This window comes from Clavelina lepadiformis, chromosome 2 (genome assembly GCF_947623445.1).
Source record: "Clavelina lepadiformis chromosome 2, kaClaLepa1.1, whole genome shotgun sequence".
In the NCBI taxonomy this organism is placed as follows: domain Eukaryota; kingdom Metazoa; phylum Chordata; class Ascidiacea; order Aplousobranchia; family Clavelinidae; genus Clavelina; species Clavelina lepadiformis.
The window spans coordinates 17699535-17723526 of record NC_135241.1 but is presented as its reverse complement, the minus strand read 5'-3'; the positions used below and the strand labels follow the sequence as shown (position 1 = coordinate 17723526).

General features: G+C 36.9%; 2 protein-coding genes across 5 annotated transcripts; one reads left to right on the top strand and one right to left on the bottom strand.

Moving 5' to 3' along the window:
- Window positions 1-2328: 2328 nt before the first annotated feature.
- On the top strand, window positions 2329-6502 carry LOC143445832 (ciliary microtubule associated protein 1A-like). 2 transcript variants are annotated; one of them, XM_076945167.1, is made up of 4 exons: window positions 2329-2517; window positions 3218-3328; window positions 3418-3531; window positions 5682-6502. In XM_076945167.1, the coding sequence occupies exons 1-4, from the start codon at window positions 2469-2471 to the stop codon at window positions 6161-6163; spliced, it is 756 nt and encodes a 251-aa protein (XP_076801282.1). In that variant the 5' UTR covers window positions 2329-2468; the 3' UTR covers window positions 6164-6502. The 2 variants fall into 2 exon arrangements, with proteins under 2 accessions (XP_076801282.1, XP_076801281.1); XM_076945166.1 differs by lacking the exon at window positions 5682-6502 and adding an exon at window positions 3973-5017 and having other exon boundaries at window positions 2359-2517.
- A 380-nt stretch (window positions 6503-6882) lies between these two features.
- On the bottom strand, window positions 6883-22412 carry LOC143445595 (uncharacterized). 3 transcript variants are annotated; one of them, XM_076944805.1, is made up of 25 exons: window positions 22005-22412; window positions 21043-21207; window positions 20248-20390; window positions 18101-18311; window positions 17703-17847; window positions 17359-17434; window positions 16528-16691; window positions 16412-16458; window positions 14207-14642; window positions 13831-13985; window positions 13537-13691; window positions 12606-12839; window positions 12175-12312; window positions 11839-12000; window positions 11418-11662; window positions 11159-11296; window positions 10912-11056; window positions 10689-10800; window positions 10253-10592; window positions 9843-10074; window positions 9636-9736; window positions 9365-9479; window positions 9192-9274; window positions 8704-8900; window positions 6883-8283 (listed from the first exon to the last, which is right to left on the bottom strand). In XM_076944805.1, exons 1-25 carry the CDS (start codon window positions 22078-22080, stop codon window positions 7301-7303), a joined length of 4998 nt encoding a protein of 1665 aa, XP_076800920.1. In that variant the 5' UTR covers window positions 22081-22412; the 3' UTR covers window positions 6883-7300. The 3 variants fall into 3 exon arrangements, with proteins under 3 accessions (XP_076800920.1, XP_076800921.1, XP_076800922.1); XM_076944806.1 differs by lacking the exons at window positions 21043-21207; window positions 22005-22412 and adding an exon at window positions 20639-20792; XM_076944807.1 differs by lacking the exons at window positions 17359-17434; window positions 17703-17847; window positions 18101-18311; ... (1 more) ...; window positions 21043-21207; window positions 22005-22412 and adding an exon at window positions 14809-15362 and having other exon boundaries at window positions 16528-16669.
- Between the last annotated feature and the right edge of the window lie 1580 nt (window positions 22413-23992).

Below are 23992 nucleotides of genomic sequence, written 5' to 3'. Positions count from 1 at the left end.
CATGTTATAAGTAATAGTATTACCTATGCTCTTGCTTATTCGTAATATTGAGAAAGTGTGCAGCACCTATAATAAAAAACTTTTCTTGTAAAATATTTCTGTTGTAATATTAATATTTATATAATTCAACAGATAAATTAAGTTAAGATACTCTCATAAGTCAAAAGGTTATCTTCAAAATCAAGTATATTCAACCCACGAACGACTGCACTCACAGACAGACAACCAACATAGTTAAACACCAAACATTAAGTATAGATAAAAAAAAACATTAAGGATAGAAACAAGATACTATAAACATTCTCCAATGTTTGCATTCTCCTCACATAATATTCTTTAAAAACATTAAGAACAAAAAAATGAGACAAAAAAGTATTATATCTAGACTGATGTATTATTTTGTAACAAAAACGTATATCACTCGAATGAAATCCCATTATCTTCTTTAACGTCATGCACTCTCCCCAGTGCCACTTGTCGAAAAAAGTGTGAAAACTTTTAACTTTCATCTTTAGTAACCTTTAATAAATAAATTATTATTATTATTGGCTGTAATTACCGAGCTACCTTTGTATTATTCTGAAGATGGACATAAATGAGTCCAAGATATCCCAATTTTTGTTCTTAAATAAAGAACTTCAAGAATATCCCTGCTTTTGTTGTGCTAATTGCAACAACTTGGTATACCTAATTAGTTTGGACCCTACCTAAGTTACAATGCGATATGCATAAATATGTATTAGTATATTCAAAACTTCGCCACTAACACCAGTTCCTACGATGTCTTAACTGAAATAGGATAATTTGGCTTTTTCATAAGAAACTTTGTTTGATGACAAGGTCATATCTTGATAAATTAAGAAACTCTGTGAAAACTTATACCGGTAGGCTACTATAAAACTTGTACCGAGCATATTCGGGGCAAGCTATCATATCGTATGATACGCATTCCAAACAGAGTTTGTAATACAATAGTTGCCAGTTTCCACGTCAAGAAAAGCTATACCAATTACGTAACTGTCTGTGGGTTGTTGTATCTAAGCCAATTTTTAACACATAAAGGTATTAAACTAACTAATTGTTGGCTATGCTCAGGTTGCAGGCTGAACAAATCTGTTAGGTAAAATTAGCGTTATGTAACATTTCACACTAAAATTAAGGGTAAATTAACTCTAGACCAGTGTTTCTCAAACTTTTTCCGATCGCGTACCACTCATTCGTTTTTTTTACTACACTGCGTACCACCTGGCTCCTGAATGACTTATTTTACTCAAATGTACCGGTATTTATAGTTATTTCCGTTATTACTATACCATAACACCAATGAATAACAAGAAAACACAATATAATTTGATAGATGCAACTGTTTCTTCTGCTCAAGCTTGTCTATCCAGGGTAACACATTACTCACAGCACATCGAAAATCATGTTCAGCGGTACGCGGTACCACTTAAAAAGCTCTCGCATACCGCTAGTGGTACGCGTACCACAGTTTGAGAACCACTGCTCTAGACTCTAGACTCTAGAGCAGGGATGTCCAACCTGCGGCCCGCCTGAGATTTTTGTGCGCCCGCTAGTCATTTTCACTCCAAAAGTATGTACTTTATGTACCTATTTTTCTTGAAATTTAATAGGTTTTGCGGCCCATTCAATTATTTCAAGTGACAATGCGGCCCACTATAATAAAAGGTTGGACATCCCTGCTCTAGAGTATGTTTCTAAACATTAGACAGCAACTTGACGAAAAAGATCTTTTCCAGCACTCACTTGTTTTTTGTTTGTTATGATTTTAATACAAAAGCCGAAAGATCCAAAGTTAACAACATCAGCACCCTATTAAACCATGCATTGATTTTTGATGTTGACGCAAGTATAAATAGAACACGACAGAGCCTAAGAACATAAATTTATTTTCACCAAACTTGGACGATTTTGTCTTCAACAACATTAAACTTTATTCGGTGAAGTGGCAAAAACTGTGATGAAGTACTTTTGACAGAAGATATGGAATTACAGCTACAATTACTGACATTGGTAGCCCGTTGGTAAATTTTTGTAGTGTGTAGCGAAGCAGTGAAGAGCAATCATCACCTGCGCCAAGGCAAACACGTTATGTTCTCTATTATCCATAAAGAACGTTTAGAAAGTAAGAAAGGCCTTTGTTTGGCGAATCACAAACGTCGCTACACAAGAAGTGCTCGTTAGCTATAAGCGAGAGATAAAAGTGATAAACTACTCCACACAATTTAGTAAAGCTTGGAGAGGGTGACTTGGCTGTTGTTTGATTTTGCCCGACAAAAGAGAAAAGGTTGGAGGTCGTTGCCTGGTTCGCTGCGTCCATGGAAACCGAGTTGCGCGAAAAAGAACGCGTTGTACCAGAGGACCGACTACCTTCTTAGTCTAGCTGTTTAGAGCGTTGTGTTAGCGTTGATTGTCTTGCTAGTTAGTGATTTTTTTCAACACCTGAAATGGAGGATAAAGATAGAAAGAAAGTAATGATTGCAGCACGTGAAAGAGGTAAATGTAACATCTATTCATGTTTACAGTAATGCTAGCATTCGACTTTTAAATATGTGTTACTAATAACTACTTAATTGACCATGACTTATTAGACAAATTCTAGTATATTTGCGTTTAATTTCTCAATGGGTTTGCCTCACAATGTTTGTTTCGTCTCATTAATATCGTTGTTTTTCTTTTATATGTTGTAAAAACATGCTCTAACTTGCTATAACACGCTTTAAAACTTTAAAAACACCAACTCTAGCTGAAACTATATTGGTAGATTTATTGTAGATAAATTTTGTTAAGCTAAGAACAATATAATAGATATTCTTCACTACTAAAATGTGTAGTCTAAAAATGCATAGGACACCTCTACATTTTCGATAGCTTGCTGACGTTCTTGCAACAAATCGTTATGCGTCTTCGAAAAGTATTTCCATATGCAGTTTATTACATCGCAGTATTTTTTCTGGTTTACCGTCACCTTTTAGCAATAATGTAAAGCGCGTTTAAATCCATTAACCTCCCAAACACCAGTAATTGTATTATAAATTGTATTAAACTATACGTGATAGCGAGAAACCGAGTGTAATGAAAGCACTCCATTCGCTAAACAAATATTTGCTTTTGTAAACAAGGCTCTTCACATTTAGAGATGGTGTTAAGTTGATATAAAGAGAATGGGTTATGGATGGTTATGTTGTTTTGAAAGGTCCCGGACCAGGAAGATATGCCCTTCCATCCTCGGTTGGTTTCAAAACTCACGACTTCACAAAACACATGAAGCCCGCCTACTCTTTTGGACATAGACTAGATAATTCAAGTTAGCTAAAATCTTCTATACAACCGAATCATTGTTAACATTTCAACGTACAGTAATTGATTTGTCTTAACATGAGCATTTTTGTACAGTGTTTTCAAAAGATGTCAGTCCGGGTCCCAAGTATCACGTAAGCTCCAGGTTCACCCGTGTTGGACCCGAAGGCGAGCCAAAATATTCCATGTTAGCAAGGCAACCGGAACCGAGTGAGTATTGCTTCTAGAGAGTTGTGTTTTAGTGAAGTTACTGATGGAGTATTCCACAAACTTCTCTTGACAACCTATTATTAGACTTTTAGCATGTAAGCATTTGCTCTGCATTTGCAGAGAAAAATGTTAGTTAGTTACACGTTCTTAACTTAAGCAAGACTATCTTTCTATCTGAGATGCTATTCTTCAAATAGATTTATTATTATAGCCATATGTCATAATATTGTAACAAAATGATGTACATCACGCAGTTCTCCACTAAATATACTTTTTTCTTGCATGCTTTTTCTGCAAAATCTGCATCTTCTACCACATTGCAACGCTATCCCATCCCGCCATGTCCATTTGTTCTTATTGCTTACTGAACTTTACGATCACTGGTCATCCAAAATTTCATCGTCACGAACTTCATTTCATCGGTTTCATTACCAAACGTAGACCTTTTCCGTCCACCTGGGCCGGGTACCTATGACAATCACAGGGTACACCCCCAGGGTGAAAGGCATGCGCCAAAATATTCAATGGCCGCGCGAACCCGGTTCCGTAAGCGGGATGCGAACCCAGCGGCAAACGCCTACACCTTACCTCAGCTAATTGGCCCCAAGATTATCAATAAGAAAGCCCAATCCGCTTATTCCATGACTGGTAGGTCGAAGATCAACGGATTTGATGAGGATCTTGCCAGGACACCGGGACCAGCCAAGTACAACGTCACCGTTCCAAATTGTTACCGCAACAGGCAGCCTCTCTACTCGATGCTTGGACGCAACGTAATGCCAGGTGATAACACCAGGAAGCCAGGTCCAGGCGCTCACTCGCCCGAGAAGGTCTACATTAACAAGGCCAAAGCACCAGTCGTTTCCATGGGTATACGTCATTCTGAATTCATTACCCCTCTTATTATTGACGTCACAGACTAAAATGCTCGTCCTCTTTCCAAATCTGGTTTATGAACAATAATTAACACAGCTTCTGGGACTTCAATAAAAATAGTTTGTCCTTGTGTTGTTTTTGTCATATTTAATGCACGTTGTAGTTTTTTATTTTGCTTTTGGGTTAATTTTGTGTGGCGATACTCATGGGTTGTATAAAGTAGTCAACGAAAATTTCCCGTCCCAATAATAACCAGTGGCATTGTGTCATGATAAAGTTGTTCAAATGCACCGTCCTACATTATAGGCCTCCCTCATGTGTAGTAAGCTTCCTTGTCAATGCATCCGTCCATTTTGCATAAAGTTCCGTTCTTTTAAACTCGTTCAGCCATATAGTTCTCAATAAAGTGTGAGATTAAAATGTATTTAAATATTGTATAGTAATAGGCCTATAATTTAAGTCATTTTGTACATGTATATAGTAGTTACCTTTTTGCAGCTCAAATAGTTTCTATACATTATTGTGTTTCGTTACTTGCGAAAATTTTCATGTACGATATATGTAACTTACATGTAAAAGTACTTTCAAAAATACAGTATTTTCAACACAACTCTTGGCTCACTACACTCAGTTTAATTAATCCAATCGAAATAGTCATTGTTCATGTCAGCTAAGTTGATAAAATGTCATCTGTTTTGTATAAAGATGGCATTGTTTAATTTCTGCTTATAGCCTACGTTTCTTTTCACAAGCTTTAGATTGATGTGGGCTATAACGATTTGCTTTCACTGTATTAGTTTTATAGTTATAGTATTTAGCCTTGATTCAGACTTTTTAGATCTTGCTTGCCGTGCAAGAAAAGTAGAAAGACTTTTCATGTGCTTTCCTTATGCTGTATTAGTGTATTGCAAAATACGCAGCTTTTAAGTAACCAATTTAGCGTATTTGTGCAAATGAAACAACATAGTCAGTAGAAAGCTTTTCTTCATGCCATATGCTTGTAGTCATAGGCTACAACAATAAATTGGCTGGTGGTTGAATTTAAGGTAGCCTAAACCTGGTTAATTTTATAATTATCCTTCTTTTACACACCAAGTGTAGAAAACAGCATTAACAAAAAGAATTTACCTAATAGGTTTAGATGATGTTTTACATTTATATCACCAACTATCGTTAATTTCACTCCACAAATAAACGATTTTCAAGTAGAATATTTCTCTATCAACACGCAAACAGTAGAAATAACAAATATTATAAGTCGCCTGCGATTTCAGATCTTTTCCAAACTCCCGGACCAGGAACATACAAACCTGAAACGGTTCATCCCCCAAATGAGAGAAGAGCTCCCAGGTATTCTCTTTCTGCTCGGACAAGGTCGAGGAGCTTGGACCATTTTCCTGCTCCTAATATGTACCGGATTCCCTCTGCATTGGGAAGCCGTGTCCCGAATAGAAGATCAAGCCCCAGTTTCAGCATCAGCGGTCGTTTGTCTGTTAGAAATTTTGCCGAAGATTTGGCCAAAACACCTGGTCCGGCTCAGTATCGACCAATTCCTCCTAGAAATTACAAAAGGAGCTCTCCGGAATATTCCCTCGGAGCTAGGAATTTCATGCCCGGGGATGCAACTAAAAAACCCGGCCCGGGAGCTCACAGTCCAGGGAGGGCCTTTGGTTCTTTGTGGCGAGGAAGGTCGTTTTCAATGGGTATTCGACATTCGGAATATCTTACACCACTTATAATAGACGTTGCAGATTAACTACCGTATACTGATACTAGCTACAAAATTTGGGCAGACCGAGAGAGAATCTAAAGAAATTATATAATCTAATAATGTTGTCTTTTTGAGCAAACATGTTTATGTTATTCGTTCAATTGCATTTTAAGCCAAGTTCTTAAGTGTTTTTTAATGCGGCCTGCCTTTGAGAATCATCAAGATTATTCATGTGAGAATCGGCCGGTATATGCTTTTTCAAACAACCGTAATGCCATTCTCTCGAATCTGTGTCATGTGTAAAATTTCACGAGCTGTACTTACGTGTTAGAATCTTGTGGTTTTGTGACTGTGATTGTAAATATATCAATGAGTAGAAGTGGATCTGTTTTGTTTTTATTGCCATAGCGCAAACCAGTTAGCCTAAATTTGTTAAATGTTTTCAATCGGTGGATAGTTGGGAGAAAAGGTTTCGCCACCGCAAGTAGCAGTATATTTGAAAACTTGTTTGACAACATTGATTGATAAAACCTGATGTTTTGTCTTAAACGGGACTCTCTAATTACCCAGTGTCACAAGTGTTCCCAGGGTACTTAGCGTTCCAATACTGTAAACGCTGGTAACCTAGAGTATTTAGAAGCGGTTGCATTTAAACATCTGACTTTGTTTTCCTCCCGTATAGGCCTATAACCGACGTTGTCCATTTAAAAATATAAAATGTTTTAAATAAAGATTAAAACAGTTCATAGAACGACACAATCATAAACGTTTAAGATAATACTATTTTGTCAGTACGCATCACGAGCTTTAAAACACACCAAAAATAAAAATAAAGTGCACATGCAAGTAAAAATACGTGATTATAAAACAACTTTTAGGCATCACAGATTTTCTAATAAGGTCCCATTTTTCGCACAGTATAACTGAAAACATCAGTAATGTTAATACAATTAGAAATCATATTGCATAAAGAAATTGTCGCCTCCACAAAACTAGCAACATTTTCAAGACATTAGTTTCGTTCATGAGGTTAAATAAAAAAAAAGTGCTATCATAAAAGTATGCAAGACAATACATACACTTAGTATTCTAATGTAGAACATTACCTCCTAAAAGATACAGAAGGGCCTGGCTGAGAAATGTTATCAGTCACTTATCAAAAGAAAACAGTCGCATGTCAGGTTATCTAACAGTAAAAGGCTGGGGACTAGGTTCATGGTCAATGCGCTTTGATGTTCTATCAGTTAAATTGCCTTTCGCACTGGCATCATTTTCTTCCGAAGTGTGGCTACCGCGTGGTGGCGCTATTGCCTCAAAACGCGGCATAAAAAATTGATTGTTTTCACTGTTTGTGCCAGTTAACTTGACGTGGTCCCCTCCTGTGCTGAAATTTGTTTGAAAACTTTTGGTCTCAGTTGCCTCTCCTTCTTCCCCTGACTGATGTTTGAAGTTTTCTGCGGAAACTTGGTGATGACGTACTTGAAGCTGATTGGATCGTTTGTGACCTTGGAACGACGTAGACCTGACTAAAGACTTCTCAAGATTGCCATTTGATGGGAGCTGTTGAGGAAGAAAACCTTGACCGTTCTCAAGCGGCTTTTGGTTCATCACGACCGGTTCGCCAAAAACCATCGGCGGACCACGGGATATGGTTCTCCCGCGGGGCAACGGTCGCATGGCTTCGACCCTATGAACCTGACCAGGATAACGCATGTGAGCGGTCATGACCTCAGCTTCATCCATGCTGGGAGGTAGAAACAGCTCCGAGACGTTGGGATGACAAATCGTGCTATCAAGCTCACCAACAACCTCCTGCTCTTTGGATGTGGGAACCGGAACATCTTGATATTTTACGACTGGAGGAGGGCGACGCTGTATAGCAGATGTGAGGTTTGGCTTTTGATTCCATGGTTTCTTGTACATCTTAAAAGCAAGGTTGTATTTCTGTAAGGGTACGACTACCGAGCGTGGTTCGAATCGTTCCCCTCCGGCTGGGGAATTCCCATCTTGGTAGACGACGTCATTGTCGTCCATATCCAACTTTTCGTCATCGCTCAACCTCTCGCTCGAATGACTACTTAAAGGTTCCGTTGGGCTCCCTGGGGAAGTGTCTCCTGACATTTCTGCCCAACTGCTTAACCCTCGTTGGTTGGATAAACGACCAGCTGGAAACAAAAGCAAGGTTATTGCCACCGGTCGAATCTTAAACGAAGAGGTGCAAATGGCACATGTCCAAGCTAGGCAATGAACGAACGAGCAAATTTTTGTGATTTATGTTGTATGGCGTTAACTAATTGCCGAAAAACAAGCACCCAAAAGCAAAGCATGGGTACATGCATTCACTAGCCCTTCACCACCATGTATAGGCCTAATAATTGACCCTCAACCATGATTTAAAAGTATTTCTACAAAACCAACCAATTTTCATCGATTTTAACAACTTTCCTTTTTTCCATTTTTACAGCGGTCCACTTTGGTATATCCAACATTTCTTATCATAGAAAACATGCAATAAACAGTTTTTTGCACACAGTGGCTCATACAACACAACAAAGAGTAAGGCTGGTATTTCATATTGACTGTACCTGGAGCCTGTACCCGATAGGGTGTATACAGATCTTGCTCATTTTTCAACTTCCATTGTACTGGTTGTGACGCATCATGTGTCCGATTGTGACGTAACTGATTCGGGGGAGAAAAGCGCATTGTCACCATGCGTTGACGACTTTCGTTAGAATCAGGTGACTGGCCACGGTATGGGTTGTACAACATGTAATGCACCCTAAAAATAGAAAGTTTATTTGCAAACTGCAATGACAATTCATATTTCACGTTGGTGATATAATGGTGATGTCGTAGTAAATCTAACAAAGCTGAATATCACTAAATCTGTTTCATACGACTAACAGAATACTGCATAAGTTAGCATAACTGAAGCAGTTGTTATAATCAACAAAGATATCACCAGAATTGACATAGAAAAAATTACAGCAGACAAAAGCATCAAAACTCAGGTACAAGTTCAATGTAGGAGATGATTTAGCCCGAGCCGAGATATTCACATGAAGCTCACCTTCGTGGTTGATTGCCAACTTTGTAGCGAACGCCACAAATTTCGGAATAACCGTCGTTGTCAACCTGATCAGTGGTAGAAACCTAGAATACATGATCCTTGTAAATCGTCTGAAACATTAATCTTAAAAATGTCAACTAACTGGTGACCAAAGTTTTAAAGAATTCTCCTACTGGTATCTCATAGTCGACGTTTGGTCCATCTTGAATCCCGGACATAAGAAGTTGTTGACGAAGTTGACTCTCCTGTTGCTTTCGATCCTCCTCAGCCAGCTTCAACTCGGCAAGTCTATTTAATATACGAGCATAACATAATAATCAAGTCGGAACTCGTAAAGGGATAAGTACAAGAAAGAATTCAAATGCAGTGTTGATGCTACACGTAGCGTACAGATTAGATATGTTTTGGGAAGAAAAAGTTTAAAGCCAAGATTCTTTATCGCACCTTCTTGCCGCCCTCTCCTTGATGCGTTCTTGAGCGAAGATTGGAATTCCACCATTGCTACGATTGGCGTATTTGTTCACGAAACCAGGATAACTCGATTGCTGGAACAACAAACACTTTATTTTCATTATGGGAAAACGTTGAAGTAGAACAACTAAAGCAGTTTGAAAATGGAGTTTACAGGTCTTAAATATAGAGTCAGGCAACCTTTGAACGGGCATCTTTGGAAGATGATTCCTCCGTCATCTTTTTGGACATTCCTTGAGAAGGTTGAATATTGGACGGAGCTGATACGGATTTACCAAATTTCTGCTGTCTCTTTTTCCGTTTCTTTTTCCTTGCTCCTCCAGAATTAGCCTGAATCCTTCGACCTTTGCCTCGAGCAGAGCTGTCAGTTGGAAGTTCCGGTTCGGAATCACTATTGCTTTCAGAGCTTGTCCTGTGAAAAAATCACTCTATTCTGGACAAGTCATGGCACTGATCAGAATTTTACTTATTTGGTCAAGCTTCAATGCTTCATTATGCAAAGTTGCACAAAAGTCTAAAACCGCTTTAAGATATCAGAAAATAAGGCAAATACTAAGTCTCATTATTCCTAGTATTTAAGCAGGACTTACTCCGATTCTAGTTCCATGTCGTGAATATTTAAATTCTTCAGTAATCTCAAACAGTTCATGTCTAAATTCTGTGTTTCCGATCTATTACTTCTAGTTACGGCATCTTGAGTTTCATCCACATCCGAATCGCTTCCAGGATTTTTGGATGCGCGAATCGGTTTCGAGACGTGATTAGCTATGACGCCGTTCTTGTTGACGTTACTAGCGCCAGCTTGCTGTATATTCAGTCGTATATTTTGTTGGTCTACCTGCTTGTCTTTTCCTGGGCCGATATTTTGTGTCAATCTTCTCGAAACGCCAAGTTTTCCTTTTACAGATGAAGATCCATTTGCAATGTTATCTAAAAATAGCAATGTTTAGATGAACAGTGGCGAGAGGCAAAGTATAATTGGTGAATTGCCTATAAATATTTGTAAGCTAAGTAATTGGTGCTTACCACCGCTTGATACAGCGAAGCCATCTTCGACTGTCTTTCCATCAGCGGTCAGAGGTTGTTTCAGAGCTGGTGCTGGCGCTGCATTGATTGACATATTTCGACGCAACATGAGCTGTGTTACAGTACAAACAATACAAATTCACGTTATCCATTAGGGACTCGGGAAAAATGCAAAAGTTTTTCTCTAAATAACTTTTCTATGATTTAGCAAAAGTATACTCACCTGCTGGGTAATGTCGCGCGTCATATCTACTACAGCACGTGACTTCGCGATCGGATCCTCGCAGACCCGAGAATATTCCAGAACGCAATCACAAAGCTTTCGCCCAATCAATTGAAAGTCGTCGATGTTAAAATGTCTGCCATTTCTGAAAGAAAGTCGTGAGTAGAGAAAACACTTCCACCCACTATCTTGAAGCAAGCAACGACGTTCATACAAAACGATTTATGCAGCGGATTGTTTCACTTACGCCTCCGAGAGCTTAGTCCCCGAAAAAGAGGCTTCTAGGGTAAAACTGTTCCAGATTCCCATCTGCCTGAACATTACAACTCGGCCAGTTGATTCTTTTGTCTTTCTGACGGCAAATTTTGTTTCATGAAACGCAAACCTGAATAAAACAATCAAAGCAAGACTATTAATTCCACTTAACTAGCCCAAAATAACCATACCAGCTCAGTTAATGTTGGCAAGAAGGTATAACTAACTCGTGACAGAAATACACGAGTTACCTTGTTGGGGCTAAACGGTGCATGAGCCACGGAAAAAGCCGTTCTTCAACAAAGTCCCTCGTTTCACCGAGGGAATCATCGCAGTCGTATTCCAATTGGTTACAATAAGGTGGAAAGATGTGATCGGGTTGAGAAACATTAACGCTGGTTTTCTTTGGTTTGTTATAAAACGCTTTGCGTTCGCAGCCGTACATAAATACCATGTGTTTCCTGCTGTGTCCGTGTAAGTCACAGTAAAGGACAATCTGTAAATAATAAATTATTATCATGAACGAACCAAACTGAAGGATAAAAGGGTGGGAACTTTATAAGTTCTTTGGTTCATAACGAGTAACCTATGTGCACTGCATAATACGTGACCATCTTGATATTGCAGAGCACCATATGACAAATAATGTTGTGACTATAGTTGTTATGCTACCGGGTGATCCTTATTAAACTGGTCGACCATCTGCTTCGTGTACCACACGGTTGGAAAAGCTGTTTGCTTCGGGTGCCTATAGTTCCTGTTCAAGTCACGCGCGGATAATGACGTACGATAATTTCCCACGATTACTCCATCCGGGTTGAGCATGGGAACAATCTGTATAAATTGCGAAATAGCTGATCAAAATCCGCTAACAATACGCGCGGTAAAATGAAGCAAAACCACAATGAGAGCATGCTGCCTACATACGAGAGATTATATCTAACGTAAGCAAATTCAAATTCAAATTAGGGTGTAACAAAAGGTTTTAACAAAATTTTATATACTTACTTTAAACACAAATTTTTCACGAAGCTGCGTGGCACTTGGGTGATTCGAGGTTAGGTAATCCAAAACACCTTTCATCATCCAGCTTGCCTGCGATTCGCCAGGATGAACACGGGCTGTTATAACAACCCCACGCTTTCCCTGTTTAGGCATAGAAACGTACGTGTATTTAAGACTTTCTGCGAACTTTTTTGGATTTATCTTCTGCGCATCTCATAAACAAAACAAATATTTTCAAACTGATAAAACACCATAAAAGCTTTTCTAATTTCTAATGTAACTCTGGCGATTTCCGTGGTGTTTGTCTACTCATTTGTTATACTTTGAAAACATGCTGTGGTTGACTATAAAACTGACAAACTTTTCGTATTGAAATAAAATGAAGTACGGGTAAGTATAATATGCCTTCAAATGATGCTGTATTATTTTCATACCTGGTGAAAATCTTTATATTTATCCTTTTCGCGATCAGGGAATTCGGTGATAGTAAGCAAAAAGCAAGCATTTCCGGCGGTCGTTTCACAAAGAACTTCTTTCTTGACATGCTGAGAAACTTCCGGGTTTGTCATCATCTGATCCAAGTGTCGTCTGAGATCGGAGTAGGTGTAGGGATAGCAATGGGCAAGATATATTGTGTCCCCTTCTGCCTCATCCCAGTCGAAACTAACCTGAAATTTGTAATGAAATACGTGGTTAATTTACACACGTGATGTTCAGGGATTGGAAATATTACAGTCCCTTATCCAAAGGGGTTGCCAGGGCAATAATTTCTTGATTGCCTATATTTTATTCAGGCAAACCGAATTGCTTGCGATTGCACTACTTTGTTAGATTCATATCGCTGTAACTTCCCAATTTTCATTTTTTTGAAGTGACTGGTCACATCACGTGATAATTTCAGCGGGTGAAATAACGTTAAAATTCAAGTACTAAAAGATGGCAAGAGATAGTCACTTTACGTTAACTACTCAACCAGGCCACAACGTGACTTTCTTAACTAACAAAACGTCGGCTAGACATGAATGCGACGCAATAGCAGAGCAGAGTACAATAAAAAGATCGCTTTGCGTACGCTATCCCGCCTTTCAATTAGCATTGGAGACTAGTAAATAGTGACCATCGAGTGTGAAAGCCCGGCTTAAGTGTTTGTGAAACACTCGATTAGTACTTAATGTCAAATGCGAGCACCTCATTATAATAGATGGGAATGATTCACCGTTTAATTATTTGCAATCCAGTAAAATTTGTATATCATTGATAGGTGCCATTAGCAGTTAAACGCCCTTATTTCAATCTCTACAATACACTAGACTAGCACATGTAAATCTATGTTCACTGCACCCAAATGTACGACCAATGCCGTACCTCGAATTCAAGGCAATAATATTGCAAGTCCAGGGAGAGGATGGCGTTTCTTGTGGAGTTACTCCAAGCGGCGTATTTTATGCTCTCACCAGACCTATGCCACCCTAAACCTTGTGACGAGGCCAACTTTTCCGAATATATGAGAGGCTTCATACCTGTTTGTATAGAACGTGAATAATATGACTGCAACAAGCGATAAAAGTATCAATGTAATGCACGATATAGACGACGGAATACAAATAACATATCTTAACAATTCAGTAATTCACCACGGTGTAATTAAACGGGACATACCGTAATTGTAGAGGCTATCCTTCTTCAAGAAATTGATTATGTTGATTTTGTACTTGCATCTTGGTTTTGCCTTCTGTATCCTGAAGTAGTACCACTGAGTGTGCCGGTTAGTGTACATGTCTGTTCGTAGTACTAGTTCATACTCGTGCTCAGCTCTGGTGTATAATGAACACAAAACATTTTGAATAAAATGAAAAACAGATTGTAAAAATAGCTCAAATCCAAGAAGCATACTGCAGATGATATAAAATAAGTTTCGTTAAATTGTTGATGAACTTGACGATTAGTAAGGTTTTGTCTGGGACTTGGTAGTGCAACTCGCGCAAACCATGTGCTATGCCACATAAACACGTGGAATGCCTTTCACTAAACTTACATTCTTCGAACTTGCCGAAGGTTCCCGGATTCAAACCTGGACTCAAACACAAGAGACTCGTCCATTCCATCCGGAACAGAATGCGGAAGCGGAGTTCTGGACGACCTCTCGCTATCATAGATGACTGGTTTTCCTCTCCAAGCCTGTTTGTTACCAGGGTTGTTTCCGTGGCCTTGTTGACGCCCTATCGGGTCATGACCTTGTCTTAATCCAACTGTCGATGTCGTACTTCCAATTAAAGAGTCGCGTGGAGAGGCTTGTGAGGTTGCGTGATGGTTGTACTGATAACTTGACTGGCTGCTTTGATTGTTATGAACAGTGTCCGATCGACCAACAGTCGTTTTTGATTTCGTCAAACACAAGTTGTTTCCTGAGGTAGCAATATTCATTGTATTGCTTGCTGGTACGCCGTTGTCAGGGGAATTTTTTTGTTTATCTAAAATGTAAGTTCTTGAAAACTTAGGAAAGGAACTGCGCAGCTCACGAGTAATAATAATATCTCTAGCTAATGCACTTATAGGTAATCAGTAACTTTATACAGAACTAAAGCGCTTTACAAACTGTCTGTTTGCTTTTGTCAAAAACAGGTAAAACGAGCTTACGGTTTGTAATGGGGCGTTTAGAAGATGCTGCTTGAGCTTCGTGCTTTAAGCTCCAAAGCGTTTCTTTTAATTTAGGCGACGATTCAATTAGCTTAGGAGACCTTATAATCATGCGCTTAATCGGATGCCATTTAGGGGAGCTCAGATTTCGCGGTACAGGCTGCCAGAATCTGCTTTTAGGCAAAAGCATATTGGTGGGGAAATTCTTGCTGAATGAAGGTGGGTTATGGTTTAGTAGCTCTGGCAACCATCGGGCAGCAATGTTTCGTGTTAAAACTATGTCCTCTTTTCTGTCCACCAGGTATTTTCTTTTAGATGATTGGTTGTCGACCTTACGCGGTAGAACGGTCGGTTTTTGGTAGTTTCGCAAGCCAGGCACCGCACCTGGTTGAGTCAAAAGTTTGTCAGCAACTCTGGTGAAAGTGTTGCATTTCTTTTCACTTTTGTTACTGCATCTTTTCGTTGAACGCTGCTTGGCGTATATGCCAGGCAAAGGTATACAAGGCATAGCCACGTTGTGCATATGGCCGCTGAATTCTTGACGGCGATGACACCTTTCAAGAAAGTTCTTTTGGTACACACTGAGAACCATTTTGACCTGAACTATCTTAGCAAAACTATCATTTTTTAAATATTGGTCAGGTAAATGCAAAACAAAAGCAACAACAATGGACAGCTAAACAAAAAAAATATATTCAAAATAACATCATCTAGATCTCAATGTGAATTGACACGGAACAAAAATAGTACTTTTGATAGAACATGTTCGCCGTTACATGTTAACGAAGTTCATAAATTCTGTCCTCTGCTCCATATTACTGTAGTTTTTAACCATGATACACAAGAAATTCTTTGTTGCTGGCACCAACCATCTACCTTCCTGTGAATGGCTGTTTCTCATACTAAACCCAAGATTCGAATTCGTAAGTTTTTAAAACAATCGTCCCATTCAGTGAACGTTATGACAACTTGAAGTAGCTCATTACACGCCCAACAGCAACGTATTGTACGTTTGAAACGCGTCAAACAGAGAAGTAAGTTTCACTTCTCATACCTGGAACGATAGGAATAGTACTACAGGCAACACTACGAATCGTTGTCAAGTGATTCTGACAAGAGAAAAGTGCAAAATTTCAAGGCCTGAGGAAAAGTGGTGCTCATGCCATTACAAGAACCATGAGGGCAAGCTAACAAAAGGGAATTATTTTATATCAATGCTGTGCCCAATTTAAACAGATGTTGCTATGTTTTTGTTTAGAAGAAAGTTTCAACGAAAAACAAAATGCCAATCAGTACTTGACTTTTCAAGATAAAATGCCATAAGATTGCTCATCTTGCAAAAATAAACAAACTTCCTACCCACAAAAGTGCTACTATTCTTTGTGTTTAGCATAATGATATTTTTGAATTTTGACGGTAAGTCTTTAGGTTGTTTTTCTTGTTTTTGAATTGCGGCTGAAATGCATGTCTGAATTTCCGGAAAAGTACTGACACATATGTTCTTGCATATGTATGAAATATCCATGAATATGTGAAATATATTTAAACCAACGAATTGCTACTGATTTTTTTACTTAATTAAAGAAACTAATGTGCAACATACCCAGAACCGGCACCAATTTTTCGTCTTTTGGGCATGCTGATATGAATCTAAGAAAGTATAGAAGCTTAAGTGTTATGTCATTACAATTTTGAAATATCTGCCACGCAAAATCTTACTCAGGACATTGACAGACAGGTCCATATCCCTGTGGCCAAAATGGTCCAAGTCTGCTGATGATCACTCCACGTTTATCCATATACTTTCCCTGCCCAATATGAGTCAGCTTGCCCCTTCGAGTTCGTGAGCTCAATATGTTATTCATGCCTTCTTTGGTGTACATCTGTAGATTTTCACTGCATTAGTGTGTACTGCTTATAAAAATCGGTTAGAGCTTCGCAATATCACACATACAATCGTGTATGTAAAACCTTTATATACAATTGACTATTTGACTTTTTCCATAAATAATGTTGGTATTCATTCTAATGCAAGCAAGATGATAATTAAAATTAAGAAAGAAAGATATATATTGGCATGTTGTCTTATGAGCAGACAACTGAGAAAATTGTTACCCATCAATAATGAAAGTTGATAAAACATATTCCATGTCACATTAAATACTAGCCCTAAGTAAATAAACAGCGAAGAATATTTGATTTTACTGAAAAAACATTTTGTCTGATATCTATTGGTTAAACAAACAATAGATAAGACTTGAACATAAAAGTGTCTGCTATTGGCATGGTCACAAATCATCTCCCTTTGTCCCGAACTAGGAATGCTAGTACGTATAATACAGTATAATAGTTTTGTTGAATGAGTGCCGGATAGAAGTTTAAATGTGTATTTATGAAATGATGACAGTCTTAACAAAGGTAAAGTAATTTGGGACTTTAAAAGGCTTAAGGTGGTTTTAAACTAGTGATTTCATAAAATCACCACATTTCATATTACATGATGAATAATAATAGAAGCAGTACAAAGAAACTTTTTAAAACCCGTATTACCTGAAAACATCTTCTGTTAACTCCATAGTTTGGCAAGGAAATTCCACTATATGTAATGACATTAGGTATAAGAGGTCTGAAATTTAATTGAAGAATCTCTTACCCACAACAAACCAAAGAACATTAAACAGTTTAAACAGAACATAAAACTCAATGTTAACATAAATTGCTACTAATACAACATCGTTTCATCTAAATTGATGTATATGGACATAAAATGATGGTGTACAATATCCAGTCTTTGTTTTGTAAAATGTGATAGAGGTTGAACAATTTGACAATGCAACAGTGAAATGTTCAAATAATGGCAACTAAAAGCAAAGCAAAAAAGCCACAAAACCCACCTCAAACCATTTGGACCACCTTCTGGTTTTGGAAGACTGAGGAAGTTAATATTAGGATGAGAATCAAGCAAAGTAACATCAAGCCCGCCACGAATGTTTGAAGCATGTTTCTGCATTCGTGACATGTCTTCCAAGCCATACATTGCTGAAACATTTGATAAATTATAAAAAATCAGAAAACATTTTTTTATAATTTATTGCTAGCATTTGTTTAAATTTGTTGTTTTCCTAATTAGCCACCTGGACAGTAATCTGTTGTGAGCAATCGATTACTTCTAAAAAATAATTTACTAAACCCAGTCCCGGTTTAAAGCTGATGAAAAGCAAAGTTTAGGCATGACATGCTTTGAACATATGGTAACATTGTAATCAGTGTTATGCATTACAGTTAAAATTACCATGTGAGGGCAAGCCGTTTCTTCTCGGTAATCTGATGTTAGCAAGTGATCTAGGAATGACATCTTTTGGATAGAAGGGATCACCGCCTCCAGCTAAAATACGATGCTGTGGAAGATAGTTGGCATCAATGTACTTGAAGCTTCCTCCACCAGAGTCATGGGAAAAACGAGGTGAAATTTTGTGCTGCTGAAGTCCGTTAAATTTAAAGATCTAAAAACATGATATCATATAGCTACAGTGGTTATACTCATTATTGACTAAGTCTATTCGGATATGATTTCATAGATATCATCACACATTGTGTTATCAGCATTCCATTGCAAAACGTGGTACATATATTGAGAAGAAAAAGTGCTTTTAAAAAGAATTAGCATATATTTAAATATTCAATCAACACTTAACATCGCTTAAAGGGACTGTCACAATATGTTGACCTGGAGTAATGACCATACGTCAACCTGGTTTGTCAATGAAGCAAACAACATATTAATTTTTTTCATGTGACATCGCTTTTAGCTCTTTCATTCACCTTAGACAAAAGTGGTATTTGAATAAATTGCAAAGTTTTCAAAAAAAGTTTGAGATGGTTCAAATGTAAAAGTGATCTGTGTAATTCTCGTGTGAAGATCTGATCTGAAATGAGCATTAACCAAATCTAACAATAATTAATCAAATTAACATATCATCTATGTCTACAGGAAATTTAATGAAATCAGATTGTATTTGTTTTCAAACACAAAAATAGCATAGCACTTGGATTATGTGAAGTCGGCCTTGACTAGCCGCTACCTAGAATAAGAAATCCCTTCAATAGTAAGCTTTATTATTGCTTGACTGGGCAAACATTTCAATCAATATAAGGTTGACACTCTTTATGTGCGCAAACAATACTCTGAACTTTATGTAAACAGCTTTTTTAAGTCATGATATAATTTCATTTTCATGTTAACTTTATCTCAATGAAGTTTCTATGTCAGTAGCAAAAGTAAACAAATGACTTATTAGACAAAAACGTCTAAATAGGCAAACTTACAGCCTTCAAATACTCTTTGAAGAAAATATTGTATGATTGCCCATATTCATTGGGGGGATAATAAATAATAAAAATTGGAGTGTAAGTGATTTTTCAAAACTAACTAACACAAGCGTATAATTAAAATTCATAACAAAGCAGTTGACCAGTCTAGTAAATCATCCATGCCTTGATATTCAGCTGCCGACAAAACTTAACTATGAGCCGGCATTGAAATGACCTTTGTTTTACGTAAGCAGATATTAGGGGCAAGGAATGCCAGTGAAAAACCACGCGACAAATGGAATAAAAACATCTGCGGGAGATGTTTTAAGGCCTCCTACTTACATGCGGTGAAAGAAAGAACACTAAACAATGGATCACTGGTGACAACACAATGATATAAAGGCAGTGGTGTAGGCTTTCAAACACAACACGTTTAAATTTGCCGGCTGGGGTTTATTGTGAGCGTAATTCATTTTAAGTACTACAATGACCAGAACGCCACAAAGTGACCTACCCTGAACTACCGGTATATGCACTCACCATAGAACTGTTACAATCTTTCCTGTGAAAAACAAAGATTTGCAAGAACCTTACAAGCAAAACAAAAAAGCTTCAGAAGTTGTGTAAATTGTTATTGGGGCTTAATACACAGACCACCCATAAATTAAAAATGCCAAAACATCTAAAGCAGGGGTTCTTAATCTTTTTTATCTTATTTACTGACATGCAAGTTTTCCGCAGCAAATTTACACTCACAAAATAAACATATACATAAATGTGAACAAAACAATGCAAGCACTTAAAGGAAAACTAAATTGGTTGTTTTGGCTATTAACAGCAAACTAATAACAAAATGTAACACTTGCCTGAATAATCTATTTTCATCATTTGGAGATGTTATTTATATACCAAATTAGTAAATTTACCCTTTAGATAGATGAAGTTTACCCAGGTTAAAAACTAATGATGCAAAGAAAATAAATTTTAACATTGTAATTCAGACTAATTGGTAGATTTTAAAATTAAGGGTTTTTAACGTTTTTCCTATTTTCATCAAGTCATGTTTTAAATGATAAAATGTTAGCACCAAAAATAATATGCATTCCATAACAACAAATGTAACAATACCTGCATATTTTTCTGTCTATCAGCCTTTTTCTTTTCTGACCATTTCTTCTGTGTTGACACAACAGGTGCAAGAGCTTGTTGTACTTGATCAGAAAGATCCGTTTCAATCTTGCTACGCAAGTTTAACTTCCAGTTTTTTTCGGCTACATAAAAACGAAAGCTATCTTTGGTACTTATGCAACTATGAATTATTAACGTTTAATACACTTCTGCAATTATGTCAGTGTGAATGAGAGAAGTCATACTATTTATATTACACAAAATTATTATATATATTATTATTATTATAAAATACTATTTTGCAAAAAATTACGCTGACTTAATGCTACTTTAAGTAAACGAGATTAGCACCAATTACGCAAGCATAAATGACTGAATCTGTTAAGCTTACCCATAACATTATAAAAAAGTCCTCCATGTATGGAGAATGAAGACTAATTATATGTCAAGATATTTACACGTTTAACAATTTAACTTACTGCACAAACCCAACATTTTAAATATGTACATTTAATTATGCTTAAAAACACAGTCTAAACAAAATTTGTTAGCATTTTGAAGTTGTTATTGTCCATACTCTGAGATAATAATTGTCATGAAATGTTTTTGGTTTTTCAGCTAGAAAACTAATCAAATAGCCATAGCAACAAAGTCAACACGCAAAGTAGTTTGGGTGCAAACAAAGTTAGAAATTCAAAACTAAATTACAAAGTAAACAGCATAGCGTGACTCTTACTACCAGTTTCATGAATGCCATACTGCACTATGCTAAAGCATTGAAACAATCAGTCTTACCAATCATGTTTAAAACTGCAAAATGCTTTTTAGTTGAAAATTCTAACGCTTCTTTATGGATTGGAGAACTCCATGTCCTTTCACAAGTAAAGTTGATAGGACTTTTGGAGCGAAGGCTTATTGTATCAATATTTACATCACTACGATTTCCAAGAGGGCTGTGACCTAAATGGATTTAGTAAAAAGCACAAAACATATCATGTTTATTATCTTAATGATAATAAATGTTTTAAATGTTCAACCTATTTGTTGAACATCAAAGCACACTTACAAACCAAAACCTCGACTATGGTTTAATGGTATCATGCCTGTACCAACTCAACTAATAGTTTTTTGAACAATACCGCTCATTTAAAGCAATTATGTTCATATCAAGATCATAATATCACAATCTTTCTGAAGCTGTGGTGTCAGTACCTCAAAATATAATGTAACAGACACCACAATTAAATAATGTGACATTTTCGTGTAAATTCAGAATGTTAACAATACACTATGCAACAATAATAACAAAATGCATCCCTAATAATAACAAAAAATTTTGCTTGATCAATAAATTGTTAATAATTGAAGCAAGTTTTTAGCATTAGACTGCAATTTAATATTTAATGATGGATAAACATTAAACAGTAAAGTGAAACTAGTGCTATGCATTTACAGGTATTAGTTAGTGCACAGTGCACACCATAATTATAATCTCATTGTCAACAGATTTTTAGACTCAATTTGGCAATAAAGTTATGTCCTGACAAAAGCTGTTACAGTGTTAAGTTTTACCATACATAAATTTCACATAATTGAAAGCATAGTAGGCCTACATATAAATGCACATCTAAAACTTGCACATATTTTACACAACGTTTGTAATATATATATTCTGTCAAATAATATATCACAGTGCCAACCAGGTTGGTGCCAACCAGATTGATGCCAAGCAAGTTATTATTTCTAAATTGGCTTACCTCTCTCAGACTTTGTCTCATTACAAAATGATATGATATCAGAAAAACTTGCTTTGGTCTTTGTTTCAAATGCCATTACAAAGTGAGTACTGAAAATTCCACATAACCACTGGTACTGCGTCACAGAACAATAATAACAATAATACTAACAACCATGAAAGGCATTTAAATAGTTGAGCTATTGTCATTAACCTTTCATTTCTGCAATTGATAAGGGCGGTCAAATATACTTACAGCATACAATTTAACTTTATCTATATTTTTAAAAATTTATTGCTTTAGATGGAGGCAAATTTATTGAAGCATACTGTAACAATAACATGTATCTATAAATAACATGTTATACATCACATTAACTTTTACTGTGACATTGATACAAACTATAAAGACATATTTAAGCAAAAATGTTTGGTTTTTAAAAGTAAAATATGTAGCTAAATCTTTAAAACATTATATATGGAAATATAATATAAACCGGTATACAATACATTGTATATTTCGATATATACATTATATATTTAGAAAACATAAACACAGTAATATAAGTTACAATCTGAAACCACACAATATGATATATCTTTATGCTTGGACTGAGAAAAGTCTTTCCATGGCTTAAGCCAGGGGTGGGCAAACTTTTTGTACTGAGGGCCACATTTGAAAAAATGTTGCAGCCGGCGGGCCGCACACTCTCATTACAAAGTAGGAAAATTTACCCGGTGTGTAAATAAACGCATATTCATATTAAACACAATTTTTGCATTTCACACTCAGTTACGTTTAAAGCTATGCAACCATCATCACAAAGGCCTACGGTAACCGCTACCGTATTTGTATTTTATGATCAAACAATGCGTGAGAAGTGTACGGCTAGTTGCTGAGAGCATGTTGCAATACATGCGCGACTGACGTGTGTGTGTTTACGCATTGAAAGTGAAGAGAAAAACACACTCGTAAAGGGAATAATATTATGTCATGTAACCTGTTTAATTAAAACAATAAGTGATGAGTAGGAGTTTCTGCAAGTGCCGGCGGGCCGCATAAAATGGGGCCGCGGGCCGCATGCGGTAGTAGTTTGTGGTAGTAGGCCGTAGTTTGCCCACCCCTGGCTTAAGCAATGATTCCTTATCGCTCAATCCCTGGGTAGGCCTACTAAGCTTGTCCTTGAGCAAGTTTTAATGAATACACATTTTTAACCTAACTAACTTTTTTGGTTTTACAAAAAATCAACTACAAAGTCTTGAACATTTATGATTTTGTTATGGGTCAAAATTTTAAACTTACAATCACAGTTGTCAAGCAAGTGTGTCTCTCTTTTTCTCTCTATCCCCACATTTTGAGAATATCTGCTTTCCATTGGCATACATCTTTTGGTTGATTGGCTCTGGACTTGAATACATTATTATCATATAAGCACATCCTCACTCTAAGTTGTGCATTCCAATGCCTATAGGTGTATTTTCAACCTTATACTTGGGAGATTTTAGGGAAAAGATCCGAGGCACATAGTAGTTGTGCTTATCATAGTCATTATGTATTGTTTTTTATCAAGGTATTTTTTAATCTTGCACGTTTGAAGTTTAAGACTTGCTTCTTGTCTTAGGCTCACTATCATGTGATAATGGTTGGAATTTTATTTTTGCTCTCTCAAGTGCAACACAGGAAGTAACGAATATGATAAGAACAAGACTCTCATATGACAAGTAATTTGAACAAAAATCAAAAGCCACAAAACCTCTGTCATGAAAAAAATACTAAAACCATGCTACAAAACTATTTACACTGCTTTACAACTTCGTCATTGGTCTAGCCTAGTTTCTTATGGGCTAAATAAAATCTTTTAGCAAGTTAGCTAAAAAACTGGGTAGAAGATAGGTATATGGTACAGATATCCCTTAAATTCTTAAAAGGAATATCTGCAAAGCAGCCGATTAATTTGATAAGGATTTTTTCAAAAAAAGTTTTGGATTTCCTCACATTTCCAGGTTAAA